Here is a 20,336-nt window from a genome sequence, read left to right on the forward strand (position 1 = left end):
CTCATACACATAAAACAAACAAACAAACAAACAAACAAACAAACAAACAAACAAAAAGGGTAAAGGATGTAGCTCAGTTGGTAGGTTGAATATTTGCTTAGTATACAAAAAGCCCTGGATAGGATACTAATAATTCATTTCCCAACACTGAATAAACCATACACAGTGCACTGAATCTGTAATCCCAACACTCAGAAGTAGAGACAGGAAGATTAGGTAGTCTTTTAAGGTCCTCCCTGGCTACAAAGGGGGGTTGAGACCATCCAAGGCTAAAGACCTTGTCTCCAAAACTAAACAAATCAGTAACAATTAAACTTAAAAGCAAGCCCAAGTAAAACCCAAACAGGGAAACAGTGCCCCATGCTCCCTGAGTAGCCCAGTAATGTGTAATATAGTCCCCCAAACTTGAATTATTTAAAAAAAAAAAAAGTTTAAAAGCTTACCCTTTTTGCTTCAAAGGCAATTCAAGTTTAAATATAGTAGCATCATTAACAACTGCTTTATATGCCTGTAAAATAAAATCCAATTTGGAATGGAATGAGATTTAATATTTAAAATATAGAAACTACGTGTTCGCTGAGACAAGTAAATCTGAATCAGGTATTTTTCTCAGTTTACTTATTTTTTTTGTCGTGCTAGAACTGCATGAAGACTGCAAAATACATACACTATTACTGACTTTTATCTCCAACTCAATTTTAATTTTTACTCAGTAACTTTTTTCTTTTTTTGCCTTAGTAATTTTTTTAAAATAAAACATTATTATTATTGGTGTAGTGGTAGGCACAGGATGTGCCATGTGCGTGTATGCTGTGACGTGAGGCTCCCTTCTACTTAGACCTGTTCTAGAGAAAAGACATCATGACAACTGACTCATCCTCTAAGCTACCTCACTGATCCCCTCCTAGGTAACTGTTCCAAATATTCCAGCACATTCCTTGTCACAATGTAACCACCACCATTCTCTCTCCAGTGAGGTCATAACCTCTACCTGCCCTGTTCAGCTTCTTAAACAACAGTTTGTTCTATCTCCTTTCTCCTAAAACTGCCAACATTTTCTTTCCAGTGTCCATCCTCAACAAATGGTACGTTCTCCCATTTCACTGAGAAAACTGTGACTGTCAGAGAAGATGCAATGCTAATGTTCCTATGGGACACAAAACCAACTAACTTTAAAGGAACTCTCACAGGAGCTCCACCAAAGGACAGAGGTGGCTCAACAGGTAAAGGCAGCTGCTGCTAAGCCTGATGCCCTTGTTTTGAGAGAACCATCTCTTGGAAGTTGTCCTTTGACCTCCATACTCAAATACAGCTCAGAATACACACCCTCTCTCACCCCAGCAAAATAAATAACATATATATGTTAAAGAAAAATTATCAGCCAGAGGTGGTGAGTACATGCTTGTAATCCCAGCACTCAGAGGCAGAGACAGGTGGATTTCTGAGTTCCAGACCAGCTTGTCTGTTTATAGACTAAGTTCCAGTCAGCCATGGCTACATAGAAAAACCCTGTCTAAAAACAAAACAAAACAGAAGATGAGAGAGAGAGAGGTTATATACAGATATGGCTCTGCTTAGGATGAGCCATGGAGAGCAGCAGTGTAGCAAGGCTGGTCTTAAAGGGAGAATGGAGAATGAAGAAAAATCTAACCAGCAGGAACCTTCAAAACACAGGAAAATATCCCTGGAAAAAATGAAGAAGGGAGAAGCTTCCTGGTTGAATCCGAGTTCACAATAATACAAAAAGACTAAGCAAAATGTAAAAAATAGAGCTGCTGTGCTCTACAGAAAATCTGAGTTCCTGAATTCTTAGTTCTCAACTCAGCAGTATGACGCCACTGCTCAGTCAGTCAACTCTACAGTGTCAGCGTTTATACAAAATGGCCAAAAAGAGAAGATCACCTTATCTCTTGCAGTAAGGAAACGAGGATCATCCTGAAAAGCTTCTTTGACCAGTTTACTGAATCTATTAAACAGTGTAAGTAATTGCTCCACATACTTCTCAGAGTCCTGGAAACAGAATGTTTTCATATTAGCTTTTAAAAGAAAATACGGTTTAAACTTGGGGGAAATTATTTTCTTAAAAGTAAATCTGAATGATTTACTAGTCTGCTGTTTCAACCACTATTGTAGATGTGGCTTTGGAACTACTTACAGTAGTGATGGTTTCAGCTGCGGCCACCATGTCTGCTAGGCCCGCACTTATAATATGCTCCTCCAAGTCCTTCAACATCGGCTCTATCCCATTAGGAACTTTGTCCATCAAGGAAAACATCAAATGTAACTCTGAAAGGACACAACACATTCATATAATTACTTTATAAGAATAAAATTGTTTCTTCATTAATGTCTGTGGCCTTCTGTTTTTTATTTTGTGACATGATCTCACTACACCCTAGCTGGCCTCAAACTCAAGACACCTACCTCCCTCTGCCTCCCAAGGTGTGAGGCACTATTGGCAGCTAGGTCTTCAGTCATAAGATTCTGAAGAAATGTTACTTGGGAGTTTGAAATATATTATTAGTATCATGTAGCTATAATTAGTCTAAAATTTAAGAGAAAAGTTTTGTTTGTTTTTAATTGCTGTTTTAAAAATAGGGTTTCACCTTGTAGCTCTTGCTGTCCTGGAACTCACTCTATAGTCCAGGCTGACCTCAATCTCAAGATCCGCCTGCATCTACCTCCTGAGTGCTCCAATTAAAGTTGTGGGCCAGCACTGCTGGGCAGGATAAACATTGCTGGTGTGTGAGAGAGCACGTGCACATACATGCGTGAGTGCACACCCTAAGCATGGCAAAGTCGGATGACAATCTAGGAGTCTTCCTTGCACCACCTGTGCTTTGGAGTCTGACCTCAGGTCAGCAGGCCTACTGAATCATCTTTGTTTTCTAAAAAGATGCACCAAATTTCTATACAAGTCAAATAACCAGTTCTAGTCTACACTGTCTACAACTTATACTGGTCTGTAAAAGCACAGTTCAACGTCAAGGAAAAAAAGACAAAAGCCTTCTCAAACAATAAGTGTTGGTCTATGCAGGAGAAAATGCACCTCCATCTACAAGAATGGCCTAACAGCAACTAATTAGGTGATGTACTTAAGATACCCGCTTAAAAGGTTCTGTCTTTGTGAGAGTTTACCTACTTTCAGTTTCATTTCGCTTGATCATGCCTTGGCATTCTGCTAAAATAGTCTCTTTAAAGGAGGTCACCAGCGCATTTACACAGCATTCCATGAGCTGAAACAGAAAGAACAGTAACAGCTACTATAAGCTTTACAGCACACGAATGAGTCAAATCATACTGTGGAACAGAAAAGAGAAAATAAGTACACTGAAAGTAGACTTTCTCTACCTTTACGCAGGATTGCTGTCAATGTATGGGTCAATGAACAAACCATACTACTATACCAAAGTAAAGGGAAAAACCCACAGAACTTAGGCTACAAACAAAATAAACTTTGGCTAACTTTTCTTACTTGGTGAAATCTGTATTAGAATTTTAATTCTACATATAATCCAAAAAGACATGAACATTTAAAAATAATACACACATGGTTAACAGCCTCTTGCCCAATATGGTAGGAAGTTCTGTCCCACCTGCGGAGGGATGTCACTCTACCATAGACCAACATACTCCCTTTAAACACTAATTGATTTTATGCTATTCCTATGAGAGCTTTGCCTGTGAGCATGGCTGGTGCCATCAGAGGCCATGAGATCCCTGGAACTGGATCCAGCTGTTTGTGAACTGCCTATGAAGGCGCTCAGCAGCAACAGTGCTTTCTTAACAGCTGAGCCTTCCTGCTAGACCCACACCCATGCACCTGCCCAGGAAAGTCAGATGAGACCAGCTAAGTTTAATCGTATGAAGCAACAAACAGATAAGCTTAAGGCATAGTCACTTAAATGTTTTCTGTTCCAACAAATGTTGCACATAAACATGTTGTGATTGGCAATCCAGAATTTTCAGATCCCAAAAATCTAGCCTGTTGTATTTCAAAATGTTGTAAAGACAGGTTTAAATGCTATGACTATTTGTTTTAATATTACAGATCAGTAAATCCAGATATGGTAGCAAACCTCTTAAATCCCAGCACTTGGGAAACTCAGGCAGCCAGGCCCCATCTCCAAACCAAGAGTGTCACAAAAGAGTACAAAAATAAAACAATAAAACAGCAGAATATATCACATCTCAAAACAATGATCGGGCTGACGAGATGGCTCAGTGGGTGAGAGCACTGACTGCTCTTCCAAAGGTCCTGAGTTCAAATCCCAGCAACCACATGGTGGCTCACAACTACCCGTAATGAGATCTGACGCCCTCTTCTGGTGCATCTGAAGCCAGCTACAGTGTACTTACATATAATAATAAATAAGTTTAAAAAAAACAAAAACAAAAACCATGATCATAACTCCATAAAACTTTTGTTGTAGGTATGTACAAATAAATTACAACAGACATCCATATAAACATATATACTGATATTTCATATATAAATATACATAAACATAAAATGTACTTCTTATTGTGGTTTACAAGGAGATTTAAATGGGAAGTCAAATTGAATTACAATTACAAAGACAATTACACAGAATTTAGTAACTGCCTCATTGAAAGGAATCTGGTAGAGGAGGCAGTTTCTAGTTTGAAACATTCAATTATTTCTAACAAGCATCTTCTATTTTATGTGTATGCATGTTTGTATATCCGAGCACCACTCCCATTCCTGGTGCACACAAGGAGGCCAGAAAAGGGCATCAGAATCCCTGGAATTGAAGTTACAAATGGTAGCAAGCTGCCTTATAAATTCAGGAAGTGAACCTGGGTCCTCTGGAAGAGCAACCAGTGTTTTTAACTGCTGATCCATCTCTCCAATCCTCAAAAGTAACCAGCAGCCTTATAAAGTGTCTTCTTAATATATGGAGACATGGACTGAGTAAGGCATGGTGGTATGTGTCTATGATTTCTGCACATGGGAGATGGAAGAGAGTCAGATCAAGATTCATGGCCATCCTTAACTATACAGGAAGTTAAGATGCCAGCATCTGCTAAGTAAGACCATATCTCAGAGAGTGGGCAGGGCAGCAGTGAGAGGCCAAACCACAACACTATCCAGATAGTTCACAAGGATTGGTGCTACAGCTGAAAGACAGGAATATGATTTTTTGACGTACAATCCCTCTCGATATACTAAGAGAACATGGCTATAGGTGGAATAAAAGTTCAGCAAAGAAACACCAATTTTTTTTTTTCCTGTATACTCCCGGAACTCCCTCTGTAAACCAGGCTGGCCTACCCAGAGACCCACCTACTTCTGGCTCTTGAGTGCTGGGATTAAAGGCATACACCACAACAGCCAGGCTATCTTCTATGAGCCTATAGCCCTTCTGAGAACCTAATTATGTACCTTCAATTAGGTGTATCACTCGCAAAATAGGTGAATACATGAAAGAAGTTCAGTTCATAAATAAGTACAGAAGTGAAATACCTACATGACTGCTACATACACTCAGTAAACTTCATAAGGACAGGACTGAGCTTTGTCCACAGCTATAGTCTTGGTCCCTCAAACAGCTGACGTTGGATAAAGGACATGACAAAACAGATTATAATTTGTGTGCCACTTTGTCCAACTATTTTGAATAATATTGAGTATGACATATAGGCAAAGGCCAGATTCTGAAGGGCCTTGAATTGGGAATAGGAAATAATGATTTTTTTTGGATTTTGGACACAGGTTTGTGTAGCCCTGGCTGTCCTGGAACTCACTATGTAGACCAGGCTGACCTGATCCCAGACATCCACTGCCTCTGTTGGCAAGTACTCAGATTCAATAAGTGATTTTTAAATAATAAGTAACAGATTCAGAATGATACATTTGAAAAATTGACATGAACTTACAAAAGAAAGCAACAATAAATATACTCAGCTTTACCCATAATTTTTTTAAAAGATTTATTTTATGGGTAAGAATTTATCTATGTATACTGTTTGCATGCCTGGCATTTGTGAAATGGTAGCATCAGACTCCATTCTGAAGTTAGAGCTGTGAGCTACTATGTGGGTGCTGATGGCAAAATCTACGTCATCTGCTTAAAGCAATGAGTGAGCCATCTCTCCAGCACCAGTGATATTTAACTCTTTTAACCTGTATTGTACCTGCAGGTTTTTGGCAGGAGGCCAAAAGAGGGTGCTGGTGTTGGGAAGCAAACCCAGCAACTAGTGCTCTGAATTGCTGAACCATTCCTCCAGCACCAACCCAATTTTTAAATGTACAGAAAATCTTTTAAATTTTATTACACTGGGAAATTGAAGAATATTAAAAAAAAACAATAAAACTTAGGTCTGTACAGATAGATTAGAATAAGAACTGTAACAATCGAAATGTCAGTTTGGAATTAAACAGCAGTTTGTATATGGGTGATACGATACTGCTTCTTCAGCAGTCGCTTTTCCAGGAGATTCCAACCCAAGAGAGTGCAGAGTGTGAGGAAGGATGTATCTGTAGTTGCAAACCTTTTTCTTTCTTTTTTTTTAAAAAGATTCATTTATTTATTAAATACACAGTGTTCTGCCTGCACATCAGAGGAGGGCACCAGATCTCATTATAGATGGTTGTTAGTCACCATGTGGGTGCTAGGAATTGAACTCAGGACCTCTAGAAGAGCAGTCAGTGCTCTCAACCGCTGAGCCATCTCTACAGCCCCCCTTCTTATAAGAAGCTAAAACAATGAAAAAAAATGGCTCCCAATAGAAACCTGGCTAGGTATATTACAGTGTATTTGTATGTAATGTTACATCAGTATCGAGTCAGCATGTATATATAATATCATAAACTTCTTTTAAAAATGCCAGAGTACAGGAAGGAAGAAAAGAGATTAAGGGAGGGAAGGAAAGAGAAAAAGAAATGAAGCAAATGACTATTATAAAATAAACAACTGTGGAATCTGGCGTTTGCTACGCCACTATTTCTTTTCTTTTTTTTTTGGTGGTTTTTTGAGACAGGGTTTCTCTTTGTAGCTCTGGTTGTCCTGGAACTCACTTTGTAGATTTGTAGATCAGGCTGGCCTCGAACTCAGAAATCCGCCTGCCTCTGGGATTAAAGGCGTGGGCCACCATGCCCGGCCACTATTTCTTTTTTTAATTTATTTCTTTTCACATTGTTTTTCTTTTTTTTTTTAATTTAAAAAATTTTTAAATTATTTTACACTCCATATTTCATTCCCCTCCAGCCCACTATTTCTTGATTAATAAATCTGATGGCCAGGGCCTGGCTCAGTAGCAGTCTTTGCCTAGCATGCATGAGGGGTATGGTTTTGATCGTCAGCACCACTAGAAAAAAAAGAAATAAAATGTGTGTGTGTGTGTGTGTGTGTGTGTGTGTGTGTATGTGTGTGTATGTGTGTGTGTGTGTGTGTGTGTGTGTGTGTGTGTGTGTGTGTGTGTGTGACCTTGGGGGTGTTATGGAGCCTGGTGACTGAGTTTTGATCCTTGGAACCTATATGGTAGAGAGAACCAATCCTGGCAAGCTATCCTTCTGAGCTCCAGATGCATGCTATAGCACATGTGCTCCTACACACATATAAACTTAAAATACACATAATGAAAGCAATGAAACTCTTGAAAGTTCTTTTACCCCTAAGATTATGGCACAGACCCTATCTATTAAAAAAATCACTTAGAAAATCATTTTCATCAGGCAAAAATAAGAGATTGCTAATTTCTTTTCTTGCTTCAAATGAGTCTCATCCTATACCAAAAAAGTCCATTTCTTGAGGAAAAAAAACATTTAAACCCTTTTTTTTTTTATATTTCTTCTATACCGTTTATCAAAATACTATACATAGTTGAGCCTAGATATATACTTGCTATGTGAAAGCATCTTGTATGAATGGATGTTCAACCACCTCTCTCATCTGTCTCCATCTGCTAGCTTCCAGAGAATCAAGAAACCTTTTTGTCAAATGCCATCAGCTCCTCCTGTATTTGTTTCCCTGAGATGAGCAATCCATCCCCAGGTATCTGTAGAGTGCAGCAGGTTATCAATGTGCTTGATGTTTTACCCTCTGCTACACCCGGATTGGAAACCCTTCAAAGGTAAGGAAGGCTGCCATGGGCACAGCTAGCATTTAAAAAAGAAGGAACACACCCTCTAGTTTCCTTTCCCGTCGGGTCTCAACACTGGTCTCGGTGGTCGTAAAGGAGGAAGAACACACTGAAGCTGGCCTAACAGTGATGCAGTCTGCTGTAGAGCATCAGGCCAGATCCAAACATCTCTGGGCTCTTTGTAAAATGAAATAACTTGAGAATTAAAAATGCCTTTGGGCAGTAGTATTAAAAAACAAAAACCAAACACACTGACAGTGAAAGTGAAAGAAAGCTACATGGTAGGGTAGCTTTTCTTTTAGTGGGATCAATTAATTGCACAATTAATTCTACTCCACTGAAATTTAATGAAGGTAACAAAACAGCTTTGGTTATTATTAGTTATATAAATTTGTAAATAATAATTTATTTTGCCTCAGCTGTAAAATAAGAGTTAAACTAAAAGTTACCTAAATTCTATTTAAATTTTAGAAATTATAATTTTATTTGGGGAGGGGACAGCACATATGTAGAGGTCAGGACAATTTGCAGGTATCAGTTCTCTCTACCGTGTGGGTCCGGAAGCCTGAACTTAATTCTGTAGTAGGCTTGATGGTGAGCACCATTCCACTGCTGGCCCAGGATTCTGGGTTAACACTACCGTCAAAGTCCCTCAATTCTTTTTTCTATATGACAAGCTATTCTCAAAATTGATTTCTCTTGGCTTCTCTGGCTTGGTTAAGATCTTTTCCACCAGTGTTACTAATGGCATCTGTTTCATTTCTAAACTATCCTTTTCTCCACCCTCCTTCTCCTCCTCCTCCTCATTGTCAATTTGTTTTGTGTGACTATTTTGGGTAACAGAGATCAAATCCAAGGCCCTTAAAATACTGAAATACTGAAAGCTAAGACAGAGTTAACAATTTATAAATTACAACATATTTGCTGTTTTGTTATGTGTGTGTGTAAATCATATAAATGTGTGGAAATCAGAGGACAGCTTTCATAAGTCAGTTCTCAAGCTGCTTAGCAATTCTCTTGCCTCTGGCTGCCATCTTTGCCCTAGGAGTAGTGGGATTACAACCGTGTGCCCCTGCATCTGGAATTTTACATGGGTTTTTGGAAATTGAATCCAGGTCATGGGGCATTCAATTTTAACTAATAAGTCACTTCCCTGGAACTTGTTATTTTTAAAATGTTTTATACTCAGTTGCTCTGTGACAGCATAATTCAGTTGCATAACAAGCACAGTACCCACAGAGTCACTTCCCAGGCCACAGAGAGCAATTCTGATCACGGCACACTGGTTTAAAAAACGGCCCTGATGGGGGCTAGAGAGACGATTCAGTAGTTAAGAGCACTGACTGCTCTTCCAAAGGTCCTGAGTTCAAATCGGGCAACCACATGGTGACTCACAACCATCTGTAGCAAGAACCAATGCCCTCTTCTGGTGTGTCTGTAAACATCTACAGTGTACTCATATACATAAAATAAATAAACAAATCTTAAAAATAAAACAAACAAAAAATGGCCCTGACTTCTGAGTAAGTCTAAGCCTGGCTAAAAATTTCTATAAAAATTTCTATAAACAACCACTAAATTAGCCTCAACTTTTCACCTTTTCTTTGCCTGCATCAAAATTACTTTGAGCCAGGTGTGGTGGCACACACCTTTAATCCCAGCACTTGGGAGGCAGAGGCAGGCAGATTTCTGAGTTCGAGGCCAGCCTGGTCTACAAAGTGAGTTCCAGGACAGCCAGAACTATACAGAGAAACCCTGTCTCGAAAAACAAAACAAAACAAAACTTACTTTAATGACTAAAATCTAAATATACTATGAATAATGAACAAGTAGGCCTCTTCAAGAAAGACCATGTTCAAAGACTCTGCTCAGTGTTAGCATGACTATCAATCAAGACCAAAGAACTCAAAAAAAAAGGTCATGAGAAATCCCACTGATTTGTTTTTAGCTATGTATAGAACATGTGTTTTTGATATAAATAAAACGTATTTAAGGAGGATGACCAAAGCTGAAATACTGTACATCTGTACATTGCATGCAGTAAAGACTAGAATACGGACTAGGATACCTTTGCAGATTACTTTTCACACCTGGGAAGAGAATTATAACCAGTTACCAATACTAGTTAAAGGCATAACAAAGAGGAGTGTGGTAGGCTGGAGAGATGGTTCAGCAGTTATGAGCACAGTCTGCTCTTCCAGAAAATTCAGGTTCAATTCCCAACATGTACATGTTGATTTACAACTACCAGTTTCAGCCCAGGCTGTGGTGGCGCACACCTTTAATCCCAGCACTCGGGAGGCAGAGGCAGGTGGATTTCTGAGTTCAAGGCCAGCCTGGTCTACAGAGTGAGTTCCAGGACAGATGGAAAAATCCTGTCTCAAAACAAACAAACAAAAACAAAAAAGCAAAAAACAACTACCAGTTCCAGATATCTAAGGCCATCTGATCTCCAAAGATGCACGTCACGAACAGTGCATACATTCATACATACATACAACAAAGATGTGGTGTCACTGGTGTATTGTCGTCCCTGTGCTATGACTTCAGACAGTCCCAGAAAGTAGAGTCACATTACTTACTGCTTCCACAGAGTTACACTCTCGTCGTGTTTCTAAGTATCGGAGTGCTCTTTTTTCTTCTTCTTTTAATTTAGCATCTGCCTGTCCAGAAGCAAAATAGCAATCATTTTAAGACTATCAGCAGACTAGTCAAAATTACGAAATGCACTGAATTCTGACTTACATATTTCATGTAATTCTGCACACCATTTTGCTGTAAATATGAGGGTGCCTGTGTTCTATAAAACCTCTCTGTTGAGTCCAAGTATGCCTTCTCAAAATTATCCCTATAGATCTGAAGCTTGTCCTCGGGGTTGGAGCAAAGATTAACTGAAAAACAGAAAATAAAGTGACTTTTATAATTTTTTTTTTCCGAGACAGGGTTTCTCTGTGTAGCTCTGGCTGTTCTGGAACTCACTCTGTAGACCAGGCTGGCCTCGAACTCAGAAATCCGCCTGCCTCTGCCTCCCAAGTGCTGGGATTAAAGGTGTGCGCCACCACGCCCGGCTGTCTTTTATAATTTGAGTATTTTTAAGAATGACCGATGAATAACATACTGAGGTATGGTTATGTGACTGGAAAAAAGTCCCAAAGATCAAAGCACAAAGCAGTAAACTAACAAATATTATAGTAATGTGGAATATCTCATTTTTTAAAAAAGAAGAGACTGTCTTCTGAACTGATTATTTTAACTGAATCTGCAGGAATAAACAAGGGTTTGCATAGTCAGGATAAGAAAATCAATACCCAGAAGCCCAAAAGCTCAATTATACTGATTAAGCTGCCTACAAGAATGGAAGTGAAGAACAGTTATGGGGAGACTCCGCTCTGAGATACCACTAAGCAGCAGGCTGGTGTGATGGTGACAGGCAAAGGTGCTTGCTGTCATGCCTAATAGCTTGAATTTAGCCCCTGAGTCAAACGTCGTAGAAAGAACTGAAGCCTGCATGCTGTTCTCTGACCTTCACACACACAGAGCATGGCACACGCATGTAAAGGGGACTGAGGAAACAGTTTATTAGCAGAGCTTATACAGAACACATGTGAGGCCCAAGGTTACATTTCCAGTACTGGAAAAAAAAATTAACTGTAAGAGGATCATTTCAAAAGTCTAGGTGTAGAATTTAAAGAGGTCTAGACTAGTAGCAGATGAAATAAAAACAATTTCAATGATAAAGTAAAGAAAATCTAAAAATAGGGCTGGAGAGATAGCTCAGCAGTTAAGAACACTGACTGCTCTTCCAGAGCTCCTGAGTTCAATTCCCAGCAATGGTGGCTCACAACCATCTGTAATGGGATCCAGTGCCCAATTCTGGTGTGTCTGAAGACAGCTACAGTGTATTCATATATCTAAAATAAATAAACCAAAAAAATTTTTTTAAATGATTTAAAGTTCATTACTTTAACAAATAGATTTACTGAAGATTATTTTGTTAGGCACACTAATTCAGTAAAATGAAGCATCAGTGAGAAAGACCCTTACGTAAACTATTACGCTAAGGAGGCACAACTACTAGGAGTCACTAAATGTGAGGACTTAACCTAGTCTGAAAAGTAGGAAGGGACGGACGGGGCATGCGGATAATTTGAAGGTGAAGAAGCATTCATTCTCTAAGTCAGAAGAGACAAGGTATTTGAGTAAATAGAACCAAGCATCATTGTTAGAAGCAGAGAAGGCAGAGAACATGCACAGGAACCTAACTTCTGAGAACAGCTAGATAAAACAAAGTTACCTTTTATGAGCTGTAGGTTGCAATTTACAGTTCTCTAATTTAGGACACCAGAAAGTTGTTAACCCAGGGAGTTAATAAAGAGGAAACATGAAAAATACATTTGAATTTAGCAGGTTTCTCAGACACAGAGTCAATATCATTTGTATGATTTTAAAGTTACAAAGTATTTGGAACAGAAAGTACATGGGAGTCTGACCAAACTATAATATCCTAAGATTTCCAGGCTGGAAATGTGGTGATAAAAGTTGGGAACATACCATAGGACTCTCGCACCCCGATGACCAGCTGGGAATCAAAAGCTTCCCCTAATCTCTCAGCATGCACCAGCTTCATTGCACTGTCCTGGAGTCTGTTCTTTATATTTGAAAAAATCGACTCATTCCACGTATCAAGCATGAGCTGGGAAAGAAGAAAATACAGCATCATTTTCAGTGACTAACATCTCAAGTACCACACGGGGCTCAGGACAAATGGGAGAAAAGGAAATCCTATTACTAGATCTTCAGGATTGGGTCCTTTAGGAAGTCACATATTAGCCCAACAGTAAAGAACTAGGACCAACATGATGACACACACCTTTATCTGAGCACTCAGAGGCAGAGGCAGAGGCAGGGGGATCTCTTTTGAGTTTGAGGCTAGCTTGGTCTACACAGTGAGCTCCAGGACAGCAGAACAATAAAGAGACTGTCTCAAAAATCCAAAAAACAAAAAACTAATTCTTCCGAAAAGGATTTGGTTCCTAGCTCTGCTATTTATTTCTTTTCTCATGTGCAAAACACTAATAGCCAAATATCAAGTGTTTGTTATAAAAATTAAATATGGTAATATATGGAAAACTTGTGTTTAGAATACTCATATGCATGCTAATGGTCTTAATAAAAATATATATATCTTTCTACTATCTGGTTATCAAAATTATAGAAATAAAGTAAACAAACATTGATGCTGCAAGTCACGTTGTCCCACAGTTATCAGTAACAGGGAGAGTGGTGACAATGGTTAACAATTCTGTAACTCTTACCACATGCCCTGGACTGCACTGTGTATTTTCCACAGATTTAATGGCATTTAACACAATGCCAATAATAGTCCCAAAGTAGGAACTACTTCTCTATGTTGAGAGTTGGGGCCCAGCAGGCAGCACTAACATGCCCACATCTGAACCCAACAAACCTGATCCCAGAAACAATGCTCGTTTAAACCAGTAAGCCTCGCAGCAAATTTTAAAAATGGTAAAAATGAAAGGAATAACAAGGACAGAACAAAAGAGGGTCAGGTTATGGGCTACACATTAAACAGCATCTTCAAAGGTTTTTTGCCTTTAAAAAGAAATGTTTCAGTTTGCAGCAAATTCTAGCACTAAAAAACCATCTATATATAATTTTATAGTAACTTCACATAAAGCAAAATTTAAGAGTAGGATAGGATGGTAACACCCAGGCCACACAATTCTGGTACTGGTCTGTTAACCTAACCATCACAGCAGACAGTTTTTGAAATTCAAATGGCAGTTTTTATTTGTCACTTTTGTTAAGGCTGAAGCTGCAGCTCAGTGGTAAAGCTTCTGAAGCGTGTATGTGCTCACACACAGAAGCATGTATGTGCTCACACAGAAGCATGTATGTGCTCACACACAGAAGCGTGTATGTGCTCACACAGAAGCGTGTAAGTTTCACTCATGTCTCACTAGTAGGAAGGTAACTGGTAAGTAGGTCGACAAATTTAAAAAACTATCTTAGAGTGGAAAGAAACCCTGTGACACACAGGACTAAAGCACAAGTAGGTACCGGGCACAGTTTTTTAATTAGAAAACATGCACTGTAAAGAAATTAACACAGTATATACCAAGTTTAAACTAGCATAAAGTAACTATAAAGATAACAGTTGGTCAGCATAATTAAATGGAAAATTAGAAGAAATGGTTTTTCAAAGAGAAAATGAATAAATAATTCATAAAAAGATAAAGTACAAAGGAATAAAACAAAAAGATACTGAAGGAAAAGCTAAAGAAGAAAAAAAGAGGAGGTTATGTTTGAAAACAGACTTACAGTTTAAGAGGACATACAAAGATAAGGAAAGCTGAAACAAAAATTTGAGTGCAAAAGAAAGTTTCATGAAAAAACAAAGCTAACAGCCATAAAGTGTCTGCATGTGAGAGCAAAGCCGACATAAATCAATGAACACCTTCTTCCTAATTGGGGGGGGGGGGGGGGTGGAGAGATGGCTCAGTGGTTAAGAGCACCAACAGCTCTTTCAGAGGTCCTGAGTTCAATTCCCAGCAACCACATGGTGGCTCACAACCATCTGTAATGGGATCTGATCTGGAGTGTCTCAAGACAGCAGCAGTGTACTCATAATAAATAACCAAACAAATAAATAAATAAATGACATAAAGGGCATTAGGTAACATCAAGAAACAAAAGGGTGAGACACATACCTTTCGAACAATACTGTCTTCCATATTTGATTTTTTATTGCTGCTTTGTTTACCCAATAGAGTCACCTCTAATTGACAAAAAGGTTTTGGTAAAATATCACACTGTGTGAAGAATTTCCGCCATTCAACAATATATGCCTTCAGCAAAGCTGTGTCATCTTGATGGCTCAGTACACGCTGAAAAACAAAATTGTACCTACTTGAACTTAAAATGCTTTGAAAAAAATAATAACAGTATGCAGCCAAACAGTAATTTAAAGACATATGATTTATTATACAAAGTATTATGTTTAGGAGAAACTAAACACATGTCCTAATAAACATCCTGTATATAAATGTTCAGAGCCACATTATCCAAAACAGTCAACAGTAGGAAGTGGAAACCAGGCATGGTGGAGAATGCCCTTAATCCCAGCTGCTGGTAGGAAGAAGGATTTCTGAGTTAGAGGCCAGACTGTTCTACAAAGCAAGTTCCAGCACAGTCAGGGCTACAAGATAAACTCACAAAACAGTAAGAATGTTAAGGCCCATTATCTGATTAAGGATAAACAGGAGGTGATACACAACTCAACCCAGCAGTACTCCTGTAAAGGGAACACACAGCTGAGTTTTAAAACATTATCCCAAGTAAAGACTGATCATAAAAGATCAATCAGTTTATGAAATCCAAGAGCAGACAAACTCAGAGGCATAAAAAGTAGGGCTGGAGCAATGGCTCAGTGGTTAAGAGCATTGACTGCTCTTCCAGAGGTCCTGAGTTTAATTCCCAGCAACCACATGGTGGCTCACAACCATCTGTAATGGGATCTAATGTCCTCTTCTGTGTATCTGAAGACAGCTACAGTGTACTCATGTACATAAAATAAATTAATCTTAAAATTGAAAAAAATTCATGTGTAATGAGGAACAGGGTTTTGTTTTGTTTTGTTTTGTTCTTCCATGTGAAAGATGTTTTTTTGGGAACGGCAGGGCAAGTGGAAGGGGCGAGAAGAGAGAAAAGAGAGAAAGAGGTGGTGACCAGGGTTTGAGAAGAGAAGTAACAGGAGTGTCTGTCTGTTAACAGTACTGTTTCTTCAGACGGTGGTGAAAATACTCTACAATTAGTGGCTGAGCTATGAACTAAACCTCTCTGCAGCATACACTTAAGGGAAGTATTTTGTTTCTAAGTTTTTGCCTGTCATCTTCACTCCTTTTTTGAGGCAGGGTCTTACTATGTATCCCTGGGCTGGCCTGGAACTCACTGTGTGGTGCAGGTTAGCTTCCAACACAGATATCAGCCTCCTGATGAGTGCTGGGATTAAAAGTATGCCCTACCACATCCAGTTAACAGTAAATTTTATGACATGTAAATTATTTCTCTTTGCAGGGGTGGAATTGGTGCTGAAGTCATATCTAGAGCTTAAACATGGTAATCAATTGACTTCACTTTTAAAAAAAAAAAAAAAATTTCCCACTGCTCACACTGGGCTGATCTTGTGAGCAGCTTTACCCATAGGCCATGTTGCCACTGCAATGTGGCATTTACAAACCTAGACCTGAAGAAATCTTGTAGGCCCCACAAACACCTTCTAGATGTTTTCCCTAAGAATGTGAGATTACTTGTTTGAAGAAGAAAATAGCATTGAGTAATAGGTACTTCATTATGCTCACTTGGACTTCCTAACCTTGCAGACCCAACCACCAATGCATTTACAAGCTTGGGTGAAATTAGTTGAGGCAAGCCCACATTACTAAACCATACAATTATGAATGCATAAATTAGTTGTGCTGGGTTGGTTGGTACAGTTCAGGGATGGATTGCTTGCCTAGTATGTGTGAGACCATGGATTCCCCAGAACTGAAATATAAATCAGTAAAATAAAATGGTTAGGTACTATTTAAAATAAAATCAGACTTGCAAAATGGCTCACAGGTAAAGATACTTGCTGCCAAATCTGATAGCCTGAAAAAAACATGATAGAAAAAGGAGACTGACTCCATGGGGTGTTCTCTGACTGCCACATACACATTATAGTTCACAAGTGTGTACACGTGTACACACACACACACTCACCAAAAAAAAAAAAAAAAAAAAAAAAACCCTGTAAAAACAAGTTTAAAGAAAAAAAACTTACCTTTTCCTAATAATTTCTCAACCCTATCTACTTTTCTTTTGGCTTGTTTTTCAAGACATATATAGTATATATACACATTACATATATAATCTATGTTAATAATCTGCCTCTATGATTCTACTTCCAGAAATTAAAGTGTAAACTTTATTAATTTGAAATAATCATTATGTAGTTTTACCCAAAATCTTTAACAAATAAGCTGATATTTGCTAGGGCACAAATTAAATTGTGGTACTTAAACCATTTAATTTTCTAAGTAAGGCTTTAAAACAGGAGTTTCTCTGTGTAGCTATAGCTGTCTTGGAACTAGCTTTGCAGACTAGGCTGGTCTTGAACTCAGAGATCCACCTGTTTTTGCCTCTCAAATGCTGGGATTAAAGGTATACCACTATCACCCCAACTCCTAACCCCAGTTTTCAGTAAAGTAATTTCTTATAAAATTATCATTTAAAAAGTCTACCACTGACAGATAAGTAGAGTATACTTTTAATCAGAGCACTGAGAGGCAGGCAGATCTCTCTAAGGTCAAGTTTGAGGCCAGTCTGGTCTACAGAGTGAGTTCCATGACAGCCAGGGCTACACAGTGAAACCCTGTCTCAAAAAACCAAACCAGACAAACAGATGATAGATGGATGGATGAATAGATAGACAGACAGACAGCTGAGGAGTAAGAAGATCTGGCTTTGTAGTTTTCAGATTTAATTTCATATGAAGAAAGTACTCTGCTCTGCAGTTGCTTCTCCACTGGTAAGGGACACATGTATTAGTGATGGCACATTTACTGGTAAGGGACACATGTATTAGTGATGGCACATTTACTGGTAAGGGACACATGTATTAGTGATGGCACATTTACTGGTAAGGGACACATGTATTAGTGATGGCACATTTACTGGTAAGGGACACATGTATTAGTGATGGTACATTTACTGGTAAGGGACACATGTATTAGTGATGGCACATTTACTGGTAAGGGACACATGTATTAGTGATGGCACATTTACTGGTAAGGGACACATGTATTAGTGATGGCACATTTACTGGTAAGGGACACATGTATTAGTGATGGCACATTTACTGGTAAGGGACACATGTATTAGTGATGGTACATTTACTGGTAAGGGACACATGTATTAGTGATGGCACATTTACTGGTAAGGGACACATGTATTAGTGATGGCACATTTACTGGTAAGGGACACATGTATTAGTGATGGCACATTTACTGGTAAGGGACACATGTATTAGTGATGGTACATTTACTGGTAAGGGACACATGTATTAGTGATGGTACATTTACTGGTAAGGGACACATGTATTAGTGATGGCACATTTACTGGTAAGGGACACATGTATTAGTGATGGCACATTTTCTCCACTGGTAAGGGACACATGTATTAGTGATGGCACATTTACTGGTAAGGGACACATGTATTAGTGATGGCACATTTACTGGTAAGGGACACATGTATTAGTGATGGTACATTTACTGGTAAGGGACACATGTATTAGTGATGGCACATTTACTGGTAAGGGACACATGTATTAGTGATGGCACATTTACTGGTAAGGGACACATGTATTAGTGATGGCACATTTACTGGTAAGGGACACATGTATTAGTGATGGCACATTTACTCAGAAACACACCATCTTTGCATTCATCTTTTTTCCTTCCAAAAGATGGTGTTAATAAGACCTTAATGAAGCCGTGCAGTGGTGGCACATACCTTTAATCCCAGCACTTGGGAGGCAGAGGCAAGCAGATTTTTGAGTTCGAGGCCAGCCTGGTCTACAGAGTAAATTCCAGGACAGCCAGGGATACACAGAGAAACCTTGTCTCGAAAAAAACAGGAAAAAAAATTAACCAAAATAACACTTGTGTAATTAATTAAATGCCTAAGTAAGATTTGTCTTCATTTCAGCGATACTAAAAACTTCAAATCTATCAAAAACTGAGTGCTAACTTCAGCTCAGCAGCAACAACACAAAATGTAACTGCAGGATTTAACAATCCTAAAAGAGAAGTATCTGAACTTGAAGGAAAGTTACTTCCCATTGGAGTTGGACTTAGTCATGAGGAAAAAGAAGCTGACCTTGAGTTGTATCTGCCACTGTAGTAATCTAGTTTCCCTTTGGGACACATCGGTTCTGCTAAGAAACCTCTGACTCTTAAGGTCTATGGCAACTGGGGATATTCTTGCCTTAACCTCCCTAGTATTAAGGTTTCAAACACCTGCCAACATGCATAGTTTATGTGGTGCTGTAATCTGAACTCAGGTCCTTTTATATGCTAGTGGTGTACCAACTGAAGTATGTGTCCAGGGCTGGAGAGATGGCTCAGCAGTTAAGAGCACTGACTGCTCTTCTAAAGGTCCTGAGTTCAAATTCTAGCAACCATATGGTGGCTCACAACCATCCGTAATGAGATCTGACTCCCTCTTCTGGTGCGTCTGAAGACACCTACAGTGTACTTAGATATAATAAATCTTTAAAAAAATAAAATAAAAAGAAGCATGTGTACTGCCAACTTATAGAATCTTTTGAGAATAATGTTCTGTTGACAGGAATATGGGAAAGCTAATGCCATCACTTCATTTCAAACTGTAACAGATATGTCACAAGTTACTGTGAGGGCACTCGTTACCTGAGACCCGAGTTCCATCCCTGCAGCCCACCTACAGGTAGGAGAGAACCACGTCAAAGCTGTCCTATCAACACTACAGCTCATACTGCACATACATACACACAGATACACAGTAACAAATGAGTAAATAAAAGTATTTTTAAAATTATCAATTTTTAAATTACTTCAGGAACTCCTGTCTTCAAAATCATAAAATACATAGCTTTATGTATTGTGCATGTTCATGTATGTGCAGGTATTCATCAATACACATAAACATACATGTGAAAGCCAGAAGGGTTTTGAGGTTTTGTTCCCGGGGTGCCACATACTTTCTTTCCTTCCTTTTTCTTTCTTTCTTTCTTTCTTTCTTTCTTTCTTTCTTTCTTTCTTTCTTTCTTCCCTTTACTTTCTTTCTCTCTCTCTTTTTCTTTCAAGTTTTTTATTTATTATTTATATGAGTACACTGTGGCTATCTTCAGACACACCAGAAGAGGGCATCAGATCTCATTATAGATGGTTGTGAGCCTCCATGTGGTTGCTGGTGTTAAACTCAGGACCTCTGGAAGAACAGTCAGTGCTCTCAACAGCTGAGCCATCTTACCAGCTCTCTTTCTTTCTTTTTTTCTTTTTTTGACTATTTCTCACTGGGCATGGTAGCATACATTTAATCCCAGCATCAGCAGAGGCAGGTGGATCTCTGTGAGTCCAAGATAAGCTAGATCTATGTAGTGTGTACCAGGACAACCAGGCTATGTA

The 20,336-nt window shown here is 38.8% G+C and overlaps 1 protein-coding gene and 1 non-coding gene across 4 annotated transcripts in view; one reads left to right on the forward strand and one right to left on the reverse strand.

The window, feature by feature from the left end:
• The window catches only part of Cul5 (cullin 5), a 52,927-nt gene that overhangs the window by 17,249 nt on the left and 15,342 nt on the right, over positions 1 to 20,336 (reverse strand). For 2 of the 3 annotated variants that reach the window (NM_027807.4, XM_017313680.2), the window contains 8 exons: positions 14,838 to 15,014; positions 12,658 to 12,799; positions 10,852 to 10,997; positions 10,689 to 10,769; positions 3,143 to 3,236; positions 2,156 to 2,286; positions 1,903 to 2,010; positions 444 to 508 (listed from right to left, as the gene is read on the reverse strand). In NM_027807.4, the coding sequence (NP_082083.3) occupies positions 444 to 508; positions 1,903 to 2,010; positions 2,156 to 2,286; positions 3,143 to 3,236; positions 10,689 to 10,769; positions 10,852 to 10,997; positions 12,658 to 12,799; positions 14,838 to 15,014 (944 nt within the window). The remainder of the gene's footprint in view (positions 1 to 443; positions 509 to 1,902; positions 2,011 to 2,155; positions 2,287 to 3,142; positions 3,237 to 10,688; positions 10,770 to 10,851; positions 10,998 to 12,657; positions 12,800 to 14,837; positions 15,015 to 20,336) is intronic. The other variant, NM_001161618.2, reaches the window with a different exon arrangement.
• On the forward strand, positions 8,148 to 8,276 carry Gm22304. The gene has a single exon (XR_003948469.1). It is a non-coding gene; the product is annotated as a small nucleolar RNA SNORA61 (small nucleolar RNA).

This window comes from Mus musculus, chromosome 9, assembly GCF_000001635.26.
Source record: "Mus musculus strain C57BL/6J chromosome 9, GRCm38.p6 C57BL/6J".
Taxonomy (NCBI): Eukaryota; Metazoa; Chordata; class Mammalia; order Rodentia; family Muridae; genus Mus; species Mus musculus.